Source organism: Durio zibethinus, chromosome 11 (genome assembly GCF_047325235.1).
Source record: "Durio zibethinus cultivar Kanyao isolate XHJ-2024 chromosome 11, ASM4732523v1, whole genome shotgun sequence".
In the NCBI taxonomy this organism is placed as follows: Eukaryota; Viridiplantae; Streptophyta; class Magnoliopsida; order Malvales; family Malvaceae; genus Durio; species Durio zibethinus.
The window spans coordinates 26,239,307-26,253,050 of NC_143172.1; the positions used below are offsets into that span (position 1 = coordinate 26,239,307).

The following is a 13,744-nucleotide window of genomic DNA, read 5'->3' on the forward strand; positions in this document are numbered from 1 at the left end:
TCTCTTCACCAATGAAGTCAATTTCTGCCAAACAAAAACATGTAATAAAACATGTAATAAATGTTATTGCATGTAACATGTAAATACAAGAATCAACCAAAAGGAAGGTCAAATTTTAGATAAATAAGACAAGAATCACATGTTCAATGCTAGAAGGAAGTTCAGGCACCTAAATTCGTTCATACGACAGAAGTTAAGAAAGTTTACTTTTAAAAACAAAAGAAGAAAAAAGCATATAACCATTTCCACAAGCTTGCATTAGGACAAAATTTAGCAAATAGTGATAAATTCACTCTTGGGACTTTTTCTTTTTCTTTTTAGTTTCACCTGCAGCTCCTTCATCTTTGCTCTTCTTCTTCTTCTTCTTGTTGGCTGTCTCGTCCTGCTCAGTATCATCCCCATTTGCACCGTTTGTTTTCTCCTCTTCCTCATCTTGCTCTTGCTCCATCTTTCTTTTCTCCTTTTTCTTTTTCTTCTCTGATTTAACATCCTCTGAAGCATCTCCATTTGTGGCAGCAAGTGGGGCGTCTTCAGTTTTTGATTTCTTTTTCTTGCTTTTCTTTACAGAAGCTTCATCAGGTTGTGCTTCTTCCATTTCCACATCTGATTTGACATGGTAATAGATAAAAACTGTAAATGGAAATTATAATTACCAAAGCAGATAGAATAACAGCAATAAAATAATCCGTAAAAATATGACAGGCAGAAAATGCAGCATGCAGCATGCCACACTTCCATTAGAAGCTGATTAGCTCAACAGCATATCAAATTTTCAAAGGCCTCAGGTGCACGGTATTGAATTTCCATCTCTTACTTCTACCAAACATCCTCTTCAAATGAGACACCAAATATTTGAAATTGTATAAAAAGAAAGAGTCAAAGCTCCGTGTACCTTTGCTCTGGGTACTTTCAATTGCAGACTTCATGACATCAATGTTTTTCCGAGGTGCAACGCCCTTGTCATAGAATTCAAGTCGCTCTTCCACTTGTTCCCGCAGTTTCTCCCCAAAAACAGTGCTGCCCCTCTCTGCAAACAGTAAGAGAATTGATTGACTTATTGGGAAAACTTGCAGTCTATGAGGAAAGGACAGTAGCGATTACCTGCAAAACAATCTATGCGAGATGCAATGGAACACTTGTTTGCAAGATAGCGTGCCATTCGGCCCTTGTTTCTTGCAGATGCTCGGCCAATGAAAGATGAATGGAAAATTAGACCATACTTAGGTGTGTTTCCCCTTGTTTTCAGTGCCCTGAAGACAACAGGCAAAACGTGAAACCAACAACTTAAAACTAAGGATAAGAAAAATGTCAACAAAAAAAGAAGTTATACAATAATGCAATGGGATTAGCACTCAAGATTTTGAGCAGGACTAAAATCAAGGTTCTGCTCAAAGAAGGCATAAATTTTAGCAAGCAGTCCAGCTCCCCATACATTCCACAACTCCACCATATCATAAGAATATAAGATGAGAAGTAAAATACCTGAAGAGGGCCTTCTCTGCTCCAAGAATCTGAAGAGTGGAAGAGGGGCACTTCGCCAAATTTGTGAGACTACCAGCATGAGAGATTAATCGGGCCCCAACAACTTCCCCAATCAATGATGCCAAATTTGGTGCAATGTCATTCATCTTAGTCACTAGATAATCATAAAGATTTTTTCTGTACTCAGCAAGATCCATTACCCTCTGAGCAAATAACTGAACATTAATCAAATCAACCGGGGTCAAATCCTGTCCTGCAAAGGTGGAGAAAAAAAACAAGTGAATAGGGGTATAAGGTTGAATTGTAGTATAAGTCCAAGAGATCTACCCATTGATGCTTTGCCAGCTTCTACAATTTCTTTTGCTTTGTCCTCATCCCCGAGTATCTCAGTTAAGGCAGGGATGTGTTCTTCAGACAACTTTGACTTGTCCTCTATAAGCTTTGCAACTTTAGCATAGAGATAATTGTCATTGACAATCTTTACCAACTCAGGGAAATGCCACGAGTACCATTCCCTGCAAGGAAGTAATCAGTCAGAGAATAAAATCCATGCCAGTGAATAACAAGTGTACTAGTTATGGTCATGCATTAAACTTAAAAGATGCTAGTTTTGGGGGTAAAGTAATAACAAACCTTACTCTCATGGAAAAGGAATTGATATCCTTGTCAAGGGTATCAAGAAGGAAAATGGCTTGAATAACCATATTGTCAACTCGGTTGACATTGAACTTAACCTTTGCTCTGCTGTAACTGTGGGCCAAACCAAGCTGAGCCTTTTCCAAGTCCCCAGGCTACGAAGTTTAAAAGAGACAGGACAAGAGAAGAGAAGCAAATGAGAAAAACACACATGTGTAGCAGTGTTTTTTAAAGAGAAACTAAAGGTAAAACATAGAGAAATATGCAAACCTTTAGGTCCTTGATAAACTTATCAAAATGCAACCGCACACCACGAAGAAGCTCAAGAACAAATTCTCCACTTTGGCAAGGAATTTTAGTTGTCTCAAAGATGTGAGAACCAAGTTTAGGCTCTGCAACTCCCAGACTGAACTTGGACTTCTTGCCTTCCTTGACTTTAGGCAGATTCAGCTCTAAAAAACTCCTCAACTCATCAGTCATAAGCCCTGCCAATCAACCCAGACATAACCCAATAGTTAACTGTGCCTGAAAAGCAAGCAACCTCATGTTCAAATGAATATGCACAGGTAATAATTCAATCATTGTGTCTTTCTTTATATAGTAGTTTGAAGAGCTTGTTACAGATGAAACTTCAAGACGACCTAAAAGCATACAGCAGCCAAAGGTAGTTATAGAAATAAAAGGGCAAGAATGTGTACTCCTAGTTGAAGTGAATCCTATAGAGCATAGAACAGAAAACCAATAATCTACCACCAAAAACAAGGTAAAATCAGAGTGTTCAGTCCAACTATTCCAAAAGTACTAAATAAACCTGTGTTGTTCTGCCAATTAACATGACTGGAGGAAAGTGTCAGAACCTTACACTATGTTTGGATTGAAGGGAGGGGAAGGAAAGAAAAGGAAAATAAAGGAAAGTAATGGAAACAGAAAAACCCTTCCTTTGTTTGTATAAACTTTTAATTTAAAGGAAAGGAAAGAGATGGAAACTCAATAACCTTTGGTTTCCCTTGTAATCCTCACTTTTTTAATACCCCAATTTGGGGGAAAAGCTAAGAAAAGGAAAGTTGAAAAAATTTTGTTTTTATGAATAAACTATTATATCCATCTTTTTATTAATACTAAAAACCTAGTAAAAAAAACCTAACCACATCACAATCTTCCTGTAATTTTTCAAAGCCATCTCTTTTTTCAAGTAAGTTTCACATGTCTCTTCCAATAAAAAAATTTTTTATAATTTTTTGGTGATTTGATTTTGATGAATGATTGAATATGAATAGACATATTTTTTTGGTTCATGAGATGTAATGTTTTTATGTGATTGCATTTTTTATATTTAATAGCTTTTATATGAATACATCGCCAAAGTGATAGTGTGTTGAAATTTTGGCAATGGCCAAAAAATCCATCAATACATGTTTGTAAAACATCTTTTTATTTCACTTGATTAAAAACTACTGGTATAGCAGCAATTGTCTACTGGTATAGCAGCAATTGTGAGGTCATACAAGATAGCAAACATATCATAGTCTAGAATTGCTCTAAAATCACAAGCAATAAAAGGGTATAATTGAAAAAAATTATTATAATGAATCATTTCCTTTCTTTTTCACTCTTTATCCAAACAATAGTTGTTAGAATTCTTTTCCTTTCCTTTTCTTTATTAATTTTAATTGTCCAAACAAAGGTACATATATCCTTTCCTTTAAAAAACTTTTTTTTCCTATGTTTTCCTTTCCTTTCCTTTCCTTTCCTTTCCTTTCCTTTATTAATATTTATCCAAACATTACCTTATAGTTGTTGAGGATAGTCTCGACTGAAAGGTGTAAAACATCTTTGGTAGATCATTACAGCTTATTTATCATTGGAGGTTCCTCTTACAAGCCTTATGACCCGAGAGGCTTCACTTGACGAGCAAAAGTCTATGTCACATGGAAAAGTTTACTAAGGCTACGGCAGAAGGACACAATAGACAATGCCTTTTTACAGCCATGTCCATCAGGAATGGACATATATACAGAAAGGCACACTCACTTCAGCTCACTAAATTCAAAAATCAGCAAAAATCATCTAGCAACACCCATATATACAGAAATCACATATACAGAACGTGACAAAATCATTTATTCTAGCAACTCCCAATAACGCCACAAAATAAAGATAATAATTTCAAACTAAAACATCACAAACTCGTACCTGCTGAAGCCCACGCAGAAAAACATATTCCAGAAAAGCCAAATAACCAAAACAATATTACTAGGGACAAAGAAAAACAAACCCAAAAGCTAGAAAAACAAAATGATTCAGAAACGATTAAAACAAAACAAAGAAAAAGGCGAAACCTTTTAATACCTTCAGAAACGGAGTTACATTGGTTGAGACCATCAACAGCAGACTCATAAGGCTGAAAAGCAGTGAGTTGGACCACCTTACCAAACCGGTTCAGATCCACAACCGAGTTCCTGACAGCCTCTGAGTTCTGACCGATTTCATCGAGCCCCTGTGCCTGGAACAGGGCATATCCAGAAGCTGACTCGTACAATAAGTAAAGAGCCATTGAAGAAAGGCTCCAAAAACCCACCCACAAAAAAAAAAAAAACGAAGTTTTGTTAGCTTCAAAACAATCAAGTTAACTGAAAAGGCTTGTTCGGTGGTTTAAGGGTTTCGGGGAAAGAGAAAGAGTGGTGTGAGTAACTAGGGTTTAACGCATTCGAGTTCAAGCCTTCATAATGGTGCCCTTCTACCAAAATGTTGAATTCGACCAAGTCTGGGGTTTATTTTGGGTTTTCCTTGTTTTGGGACTTTGATATGTTTGGGTTTTGATTTGGGTTTCTCTTTAAGTGCATTATCGTTGAGAGAAACAGGGAGGAGCCCAAACTGGCAAGGACAAAAGCCATTCTGCCCATTACAATCCTTTGTGTGGGCTCAGTACTTGTAACATATAGAAAGTGTGTGGAGCCCAAAAGATGATTGTGAAAAAAACTGTAGCCCATTTCCCTGCCCAGAAGGAGTGATAGACCCAGTGAAATTGTTGTTTTGAAGTACAAATTTGTGTTTTGATCCCAACAATCGGCTTTGTTCTTGCTATTTGATCCATGGCAAATATTGATACATGTAAAGTCGTCTTCTGGTTTTTTTGGTGATAGGTTTTGTGCTTATTAGCATATGATCAAGCACCAAAAAGCTGTAACTGATCTCAGATTTTTCTGCAGAGGATTTGAAGATATGTTCATAGTTGAGAGGTGTAAATGAGTGAGATTGCAGACTAGCTGTCCCCACTAAGAGAGATCTTTCTTTTGATAAATGATCTCTAATGGTGGCTTTATTTCAATTATTTTCTTAGGATGATAAGAGCTGAGGCAACTTGTAATGAAAACATATTTTATCCTGAATGAGTAATTATTGCCAATGGTGACGTAATTTATTGTTAAGGGTGTTCGACTCTTTATTTCATTGATTAAAATTTAATTTTTGATAATTTTAAATAAAAAAAATAAGTATTTCATAAAGATGTACCATATGATTCTGAAGAAAAAAAGAAGTCCATAGGTTAGTAGGCCCTTTCTTTGTACCAAAGGGGCACTTGAATGTGAAAATTCAATTTGTCATGGCCTCTCTCCCAACTGCAATTTGCATCTCATTACTCTCTTGTTACTTCGAATCCAATTCATTCTTCTTTTTCTTTTTGTTTTTTATCTCTCTGGTTGCTTAGATGCTGTCCTCATTCTTAACCCAACAATGATTCTTGCTAATCTAACATTGTAAGACACGGCAAGGCTTGGATTCAAGTCCAAACTATCCCTCAAAGTTCCCTCTGTTTAAAGAAAAAAACATGGGTCCTTGGGTCAAATAACCTGAATGCAAGGTTATAGAGTAAGGAGGGTAGGTTCATTATTAATGAGAAGTAAGATGGTGATTGGTGATAGCGTCAAGTCTGCAGTCCACTCATGACTCATTGCTGTTCCTTTCAAAGGTCTTCCAGCTTGGCCCTACCGTTTATGAATGTTGCCTGTGGGGCTTTCTCCTATCTCATTTTCAGCTTTCAATCATCTTTTCCAAAGCTGGAATCACTAAACATAAAACGACAGTGAATCTAAAACTATGAAAGTGAACAGTTTGACGCCCCAATTTTAAAATTCTTAATTCATGCAGGTAAACTTGAATTCCCCTAATTGAGTGGTAAATGAATCAGTAAAGGTTAAAGGGGAATGTCCTGCCATTATATTCTTTTCACGTACATTTCTCCAACAATATTCACCATTCAAATGCTCTCTTTATAGCCATGTCCTAACCTGACCATTGATTGAAAAAGAGCTCACGTTCAGCAATAAAAGACCTCACTTCCATTGACATTTTCCCTTGAGTCTGGTGAATTGACTCAAATTGGAAGTTAAGTCTTTCATTGTAAACATTTGAGTAAAGGTTGGTGTCTAATTTGTTTGTTTTACTTACTGGGTGAGGGATGAGTTGGAAGTACTTGAGGTAGCGCAATTGCCTTGGTCACATTCATCAGAGAAATGGAGATTGCAGACAAGAAAACAAATTGCCCTGGCTAAAACCCTTCTCTTGTTGTTTTAGGACCTGCTAAGTCAATAGAGTATTCGACAGACTTTGTATGGGCAAATGGATATTTGCCAGTTGTCCTGTTGGAGACAGCCTGTCCACCATTATTATAAGCTGCAATAACCAGTCCCAAGGAAATTCATTTGTAACTCCCAGCTGCTTGTGCCTTTCTTTTGGTAATAATAATTTCATTATAATTACACCACGATCCACTTCCAATGTGCTCTTGGTAAGTATTAAAAAAGACCAATCTGTTGTGTTTAAATTAATGTCTTATGGCAACCCATGATGTGAACCAAATGGCATGTTTGGTGGTCTGATTCGATAAGCCAAAATAATAGTAGTAGCAGATTAAGAATGAAAAACCTTGAAATAGTAATTGACAGTAAATTAAAAAGTAGTTTCTTAGCCAGGGATTTTTGAGTCACGGTTTTCAAAGATAATTTCAAGAATTACCTGTTTTATCAAAAAAGAGGAGGAATCTAACTGTTGAACTTCTAACTGCATTTTGCTTATTTTTCTAGCAAGTCCTGCTTCTAAGCTAAAGAATTTCTGCGTTCAGTTTCAAGAAATAGGCCTGTGCTTTACCAATAGATGTTTAGTTCCAGTGGCGAAAGAGAATGAGCTCTTCTTTTGATTGTCTAGATTGGATAATTTATCATGAATTCGATAGATTTCGGCGTAAATAAATATGATAATACCAACTCAAAATAAAGCATACCGGACAAAACCTAATAAACATTTACCGTTAGCTCTGAGCTTTTAACTCTAAATAGAATGAGAATCCCATTTCATTGCTGTTGGAAATAGCCTGAAATCTCCAAGAACACCATGTGGAAGTAGTAAATGCATTAACTCGTTACCCCACCACTAAAAATCCTTGCATTTACACTCCCATAAGTCAAGTTTTATTATTCCTTGCCATTATTAAGTGGTTGGTGTCCACTTGATAAAATAAATAAATAAATGAACAAAAAAAAAAAAAAGGAGAAATCAGGAAAAAAATAACTAAAAAAAAGAGTAAAATACCTCCACTTGCAGAGAAGAACATTTAAACTTTACAAAGATCATTTTTTTTTTTTATAAAGTGAATACTTAACCAGTGGCCTGTTTTAATTCTCCTGCGTCGCCTTAGCTTTGCAGTTTCCTTGTTTCTGCTTAAATGTTGAGTTCATAATTTGCTGAAAAGTTCAGCATTGAAAAATCTCCAGCTTTTAAGGTTCTATAACTGCGAGGTTAAGTTTCTCAGAATCTCACTTCTTTGTTTCATTACCTTGTTCTTTTTTTTCCCCAAAATTGTAGTAACAAAAACGTTTATGTCACACTTGTGACAAGTCTGTGTCATTGGTTGTCGGTGCCTTCTGTTTCAAATCCTTTTTCAGTAATAAGCTTTTGCCTTGTTTGCATTGGCTTCATACCAGGTTCAACTGGCTTCTCCCATATCTGTCTTTTTGTATTCGGTTCTTCTGAAGTATATGTAAAAGGCAGAAAACTTTCCATGGAGAGTTGTAGCTTGTTCTTACTGTTGTGTCTTTCATGGAGTTTGTTTATCTTGGGTGACTTTCAATTACAGACCTCTCAAACACAAGTGCTTCTTCAGCTGAAGAAGCATTTGGAGTATCCAAAGCAACTGGAGATATGGTATGATCGTAAAACGGAGTTTTGTTCGTTACCTCCATCTGCACAAGTAAACATCTCATGCGAGTACAACTCTGTCACTGAGCTCAAAATAATGGGCGATAAGCCTGCCACTAAGGTTACAGATTTTGATGGTTTTGCAATACCAAACCGAACATTATCTGAGAGCTTCTTGATGGATTCGTTTGTTACAACTCTGTCAAGGCTATCAGGTTTGAAAGTTCTTAGTCTGGTCTCTTTGGGCATTTGGGGTTCTCTCCCAGATAAAATTCATCGGTTGTCTTCACTTGAATACTTGGATTTGAGTTCCAATTTTCTCTTTGGTTCAATTCCTCCTAAAATTTCAACATTGGTGAAGCTTCAAACTTTTGTATTGGATGATAATTTCTTTAATGGAACGGTTCCCAGTTGGTTAGATTCTTTTTCTAATCTGACAGTTCTAAGCATGAGGAATAACCGGCTGAAAGGTCCTTTTCCATCTTCAATAAAGGGCATTACTAATCTCATTAATCTTGCTTTGCCTGGCAATGAGATTTCAGGGAAATTGCCAGATCTTAGCAGCTTAAGGAATCTGAATGTGCTGGATTTGGGTGGAAACAAATTGGATTCTCATTTGCCGGCAATGCCTAAAGGATTGCTTATGGCTTTCTTGAGCAACAACTCCTTCTTGGGGGAAATTCCATCACAATATAGCCAGCTAAGTCAGCTTCAGCATATTGATGTGTCATTCAATATGCTAAGTGGCAAACCTCCAGCTGAACTTTTCTCATTGCCAAATATCAGTTACTTGAATTTGGCATCAAATGGATTAAGTGGATCCCTTTCAGACAATCTAAGCTGTGGCAGCAACCTTGAGTTTGTTGATATATCAAACAATAGGCTAACGGGAAGCTTGCCTTCTTGTTTGCACACTGAATCAGGCAATAGAGTTGTTAAGTTCAGTGGCAATTGTTTATCCATCAATGGACATCACCAGCATCCAGAGTCATATTGCAGAGAACCAGAAGTTCAAATGTACAGGAGCAACACTGGTGCAAAAGGCATTGGAGTATTAGTTGGTCTTATTGTTGGAATAGGTGTTGTCATTGTGCTTCTGGCTATTGGTTTTCTTATTGTGTGTAGGAGATACTGCCCCCGAAGGACATCGGAGCAACATTTGCTGCACAAATCAGTACAAGACAACTCGACAGCGGGGTTCTCGTCTGAGATCCTAACCAATGCAAGTAGGTTATTCACTAAACCAGGAAATAGCTTAATTTTTCTCTCCGAAATATTTTTCTATGAGAAAATTTGATGAATATTTCTTCAGGGTACATTTCTGAAGCTTCAAAGTTGGGGGCACAAGGTCTTCCAGCTTGTCGGTCGTTCACTTTGGAAGAGTTAAAGGAAGCTACAAACAACTTTGATAACTCTGCTTTTCTGGGTGAAGGTTCTTATGGAAAGGTAAAATCTACGACTTAAATTTCCACTAAAACAATTACCCTTGTTCAGTTAATCTTTACTCTTCATTCCTTTTCCCAGCTTTTCAAAGGAAGACTGGAGAGTGGAATCGAAGTTGCTATAAGGTGCCTGCCTACGTCAAAGAAATACTCAATTCGAAATCTCAAACTCAGGTTGGATATGCTGGCAAAGATTCGCCACCCGCATTTGGTTTGCATTATGGGGCACTGCATTGAAGTTAGACAAGATGACTGCAGCGTGAACAGGGTCTTCCTTGTATATGAATACATTTCTAATGGGAATTTTCGTTGTCATCTCTCTGGTAATCTTGGATTCCAGTTTTTTCTACTTTCGATTGCTAGATTATACCATATCCATAAACATGCGGATGCATTCTTTTTTGTAGATAACTCTCCTGGAGAGGTTCTTAGTTGGTCAGAACGATTAGCAGTTTTGATTGGTGTTTGCAAGGCTGTGCACTTCTTGCATACTGGAGTTATTCCTGCTTTCTTTCACAACAGATTGAAGACGAATAATATCTTGCTCAACGAGCATCGAATGGCAAAATTGGGTGACTACGGGCTGTCAATTATCTCAGAAGAAACAGGCAATTATGGGGTAAGAGTCCTTATTTTGCTAATCCAATGGTTAACTTTCCTCTAATCCTTTGTTTCAATTCATCTTGCAGGCAAAAGGAAAGGACCCTAAATCATGGTATGTGCTATTTTCATTTGATCTGCTTCAGTTCCAATTTTACTTTCAGTGTCAGTTCAGCATATCAGCAGTTTTAGGCAGAGATATTTACTACATGAACAATATTTTTCAGGCAAATGACAAGATTAGAGGATGATGTCTATAGCTTTGGTCTCATCTTGCTGGAGTCCATGGTTGGTCCTTCGGTGGCTGCTAAAAAAGAGGCGACTCTACGTGATGAATTGGTATGTGATGGAACTCTTTGTGTGCACAGAAATACCCATGCATGAATCATGAAAAAGCCTTGCATCTTCAATGTCTATTACCTATCTTTTACGTTGTCCACCGATATTTTAACAGGCATCCTTAAGCAACCAAGATGGGCGTGCAGGGATCATGAACCCAGCTGTTTCGGCTACTTGCTCACAACAATCTATAGCAATCGTGATTTCCATAACAAATAAGTGCATTTGTCCAGAATTATGGAGCCGCCCATCTTTTGAGGACATCCTTTGGAATTTGCAATATGCTGCACAAGTCCAGGCAAATGCAGATGGTGAACAAAGATTCAGTCCTGTATAGTCCTTTCCATATTGAGCAAGTTTGTTGTTAATTCTTTATTTTGTTCGCAATTGTAATAACACATGAATTTTATTTGGAACGTACGTGTTAAAACCAAGCAAGTAGTAGAAACCAAAAAGTTCAGGGAAAAACAATGGGGTGATAGAAACCAAAAAGAATAGTGCCAGAGACAGTGTGAGGTGAAAAATTAAAAGAAGTTTCTCCTCTGCTGAATTGGCCAAAACTATAAGAAAAGTGCATTCCAGAAATAGCTCATTCTAGGGCAACAAGAAAGCTGGGAAACATATACCATCTCGTATCTACACTTGCTATCAATTTTTCACTCATATGCTGAAATTGATATTTACAGTAAAGGTTGTAACTGATTCTTTACCGGCAATCAAAATTTTAGGGCAAAATCGATCCTCCGGTCCGTTTCTGTGAATGACTACCAGCAATCATATGCTGTAGATGCAATGCAGTCAAAAGTCCTCGCCAAGTTTCCATATGTGCACTTCCAACTTGAAAGTCAAGAAGCTTTTTCTGTTCCTTGTAATAATCTTCTAATGGTTTAATCTATCGAAGGCCATAAAGATTATACATCAAAAACTCATCCCTTTTGTTTGTCATACAAAATTCTCAATAACATTGATTTAACAGCCTAACAATATGAACTGTAAATGGAAAACTTTTTAGGAAATATATCAGGAAAGCTCATTGGAGACTTGAAAAGTGAAGAAAAATGAAGGTCACTTGTTAACAAAAGTGATTGATTGCTTCAACCACCATGGGTTTTAATAATTGATCTTTTTCCTATATATAACCAAAAATTGACTGATCTAGATATATGTCACATAAGAGGCTAAATCATTCAGCTTTCCCTCTTCTTACATAGGTTTATAGGGATTCAATAATGCAAAATTTTTTCAAAAGGAGATTAAGAGGTAGCGGGACAGGGTTATTATGGAAATGAAAGGTGCAGAAAAATCTTATCTAAAGCTTACACATGGAGTGACTGGCATGACCAACTCAACTGCTATTGCACAAACAAAAGAAATTGAAGTATGTGAAATGTGCAAATTTTTAGATCAGGTACTCATAAATAATTGCTCAAAGTCAAACCATTCAAGACGTTTGCTATCTCTAATCTTAGCTCTTCAAGTATGTTGATATCTTTGTCGAGAATGAGGAACACAACTTGAGTATTATTAAGATAACGACATGGATTCTAAATTATTATCACAAGGATAGATAGCAATTTAGATAAATGAACATGTAGGGTTGCCTAGTAGTAGATAAACTATTGGGTTTGCAACTATGCAAATAAAGGGAAAACATTTCAGGCAAACAAAGTGATGAATAAAGAATAATGCTGAATATTAATGACCAAGTTCACAGAAAAATCATAAAACCGTCACTTCAATGCAAAAGAGATATGAGAATCGCTGCCTACCTGTTTGATATAGTCTTGGAGTTTTTCTGACCATGAAGCTTCTGCAATAGCAATGAAGGGAATTAGGTCTGTCTATGCTGTAAGGGCATATCAAATGTAGCACTATGGAAGTCAATAAGGGAAAAGAACTCACCTCCTTGGGTATTCATCATTAAATCTTCTGTGCATTTGAAATTCACAACAAGATCAATCTCAGCAAGTTGGTCTAGAATCTCCTACAGTTACATATAAAACAATAAGCAGATTCATATCATATAATGCAACAACAAGAACTATATAATCTTCTTGGACAAGGGGTTAGACATCAAAGTCATTTTTTGATTAGTAAAAGACTTACAGCCTGAATCCGTGATCGAGGAATTCCATCCAGAATAAAACCAGTTTCACCTCTGCCATGCCCATCTTCCAACCTCTTTGACAACAGTCCGAAAATAGTATCCTCCTGGACAAGCTCACCGTGATTAACTGCATTTGCAATCTACAACAATCACAAAAGAGTGATTAATCAAGTAAAAATGATCAATCAAACAAAGGGTAGATAAAAAAAAGAGGAAATTGTAAATGATGTAGAACATTCATTTCTTTGATTCTTGTCTATATTAAAGCAGAAAAAAAAAAAAAACAATTTCAAGAAATAAAGAAATAAGGAAAAACAATGAAAAGAAGAGGTGAGAGAGAGACCTGTTTGTAAAGAGTAGAGTGAGGGCTGAGTTCTTGACGAACAAGGCTCGCCGTTGAAATATGGGGAACTTCTAGAAGTTTCGACAGCATTTCAGCGTACACGTGCTTCTTAGCGCGTGGGCTTCCAATGAACGCCCACTGCACTCCTCTTAAAGGAACGGAACCTTCGGTGTCAACCATTGGAGTCGACCCAACAAGATGATCGCCGCGAGTCTCCTGTGATGACCAGTAGCAGTAGCAATTGTCGGGGTCAAGTTGCGGCTGGGCAGCACCATGGAATCGGTTAAAGGTGAGCTTAAGAAGTCGAAATAGTGGCCGCACAGACGTTACGACCGCCGCGGCGCTGGTGTTTAGCCGGCTTACCGGCGTAGTGATCATTGCATGCGATGGCAGAGAGACGCAGAGCCAGAGGGTTTAATTCGACAACAAACAAAAAAAAAAAAAAGGGATTGTGATTTTTTCCCTTGCTATATTGGAACAGGCAGCCATTAGTTTTGTCTGCCACGTCACTTTCGGCCTTTGGGGCCCATGGGCTTGTTGATAATCTTTTGGCATTTGAAGCTTCAAGATTATATGATAAATGAAATTAAAAATTAGTCA

The 13,744-nt window shown here is 37.2% G+C and overlaps 3 protein-coding genes across 7 annotated transcripts; 1 reads left to right on the forward strand and 2 right to left on the reverse strand.

The window, feature by feature from the left end:
• Positions 1 to 92: 92 nt before the first annotated feature.
• Positions 93 to 4,873, reverse strand: LOC111290524 (nucleolar protein 56-like). Of its 3 annotated transcripts, none has more exons than XM_022881869.2 (8): positions 4,468 to 4,873; positions 2,389 to 2,603; positions 2,116 to 2,273; positions 1,810 to 1,997; positions 1,483 to 1,735; positions 1,102 to 1,250; positions 893 to 1,027; positions 93 to 603 (listed from the first exon to the last, which is right to left on the reverse strand). In XM_022881869.2, exons 1-8 carry the CDS (start codon positions 4,670 to 4,672, stop codon positions 290 to 292), a joined length of 1,617 nt encoding a protein of 538 aa, XP_022737604.1. In that variant the 5' UTR covers positions 4,673 to 4,873; the 3' UTR covers positions 93 to 289. The 3 variants fall into 3 exon arrangements, with proteins under 3 accessions (XP_022737604.1, XP_022737603.1, XP_089624631.1); XM_022881868.2 differs by having other exon boundaries at positions 93 to 630; positions 4,468 to 4,867; XM_089768505.1 differs by having other exon boundaries at positions 2,389 to 2,643; positions 4,468 to 4,863.
• Positions 4,874 to 7,664: 2,791 nt separating this feature from the next.
• Positions 7,665 to 11,110, forward strand: LOC111289445 (putative inactive leucine-rich repeat receptor-like protein kinase At3g03770). 2 transcript variants are annotated; one of them, XM_022880493.2, is made up of 8 exons: positions 7,670 to 7,913; positions 8,100 to 9,539; positions 9,626 to 9,759; positions 9,838 to 10,078; positions 10,163 to 10,374; positions 10,445 to 10,470; positions 10,583 to 10,694; positions 10,810 to 11,110. In XM_022880493.2, the coding sequence occupies exons 2-8, from the start codon at positions 8,177 to 8,179 to the stop codon at positions 11,029 to 11,031; spliced, it is 2,310 nt and encodes a 769-aa protein (XP_022736228.1). In that variant the 5' UTR covers positions 7,670 to 7,913; positions 8,100 to 8,176; the 3' UTR covers positions 11,032 to 11,110. The 2 variants fall into 2 exon arrangements, with proteins under 2 accessions (XP_089624629.1, XP_022736228.1); XM_089768503.1 differs by having other exon boundaries at positions 7,665 to 9,539; positions 9,641 to 9,759.
• On the reverse strand, positions 10,836 to 13,743 carry LOC111289446 (putative adenylate kinase 7, mitochondrial). 2 transcript variants are annotated; one of them, XM_022880495.2, is made up of 6 exons: positions 13,145 to 13,743; positions 12,801 to 12,941; positions 12,597 to 12,678; positions 12,464 to 12,504; positions 11,405 to 11,586; positions 10,836 to 10,978 (listed from the first exon to the last, which is right to left on the reverse strand). In XM_022880495.2, exons 1-5 carry the CDS (start codon positions 13,520 to 13,522, stop codon positions 11,419 to 11,421), a joined length of 810 nt encoding a protein of 269 aa, XP_022736230.1. In that variant the 5' UTR covers positions 13,523 to 13,743; the 3' UTR covers positions 10,836 to 10,978; positions 11,405 to 11,418. The 2 variants fall into 2 exon arrangements, with proteins under 2 accessions (XP_022736230.1, XP_022736229.1); XM_022880494.2 differs by lacking the exon at positions 10,836 to 10,978 and having other exon boundaries at positions 11,212 to 11,586.
• Between the last annotated feature and the right edge of the window lies 1 nt (position 13,744).

Excerpts from the sequence above, each read along its gene's own strand:
- LOC111290524 (XM_022881868.2), bottom strand. The coding sequence starts at position 4,672 with ATGGCTCTTTACTTATTGTACGAGTCAGCTTCTGGATATGCCCTGTTC. Across the intron at positions 1,736-1,809 it reads AGCTGGCAAAGCATCAATGG|GACAGGATTTGACCCCGGTT; the intron begins GTAGATCTCTTG and ends CCACCTTTGCAG. Across the intron at positions 1,028-1,101 it reads TCGCATAGATTGTTTTGCAG|AGAGGGGCAGCACTGTTTTT; the intron begins GTAATCGCTACT and ends TACTGTTTGCAG.
- LOC111289445 (XM_022880493.2), top strand. The coding sequence starts at position 8,177 with ATGGAGAGTTGTAGCTTGTTCTTACTGTTGTGTCTTTCATGGAGTTTG. Across the intron at positions 10,079-10,162 it reads TTTTCGTTGTCATCTCTCTG|ATAACTCTCCTGGAGAGGTT; the intron begins GTAATCTTGGAT and ends TCTTTTTTGTAG. Across the intron at positions 10,471-10,582 it reads GGAAAGGACCCTAAATCATG|GCAAATGACAAGATTAGAGG; the intron begins GTATGTGCTATT and ends AATATTTTTCAG.
- LOC111289446 (XM_022880495.2), bottom strand. The coding sequence starts at position 13,522 with ATGATCACTACGCCGGTAAGCCGGCTAAACACCAGCGCCGCGGCGGTC. Across the intron at positions 12,942-13,144 it reads ACTCTACTCTTTACAAACAG|ATTGCAAATGCAGTTAATCA; the intron begins GTCTCTCTCTCA and ends TGATTGTTGTAG. Across the intron at positions 12,505-12,596 it reads AATGATGAATACCCAAGGAG|AAGCTTCATGGTCAGAAAAA; the intron begins GTGAGTTCTTTT and ends TTGCTATTGCAG.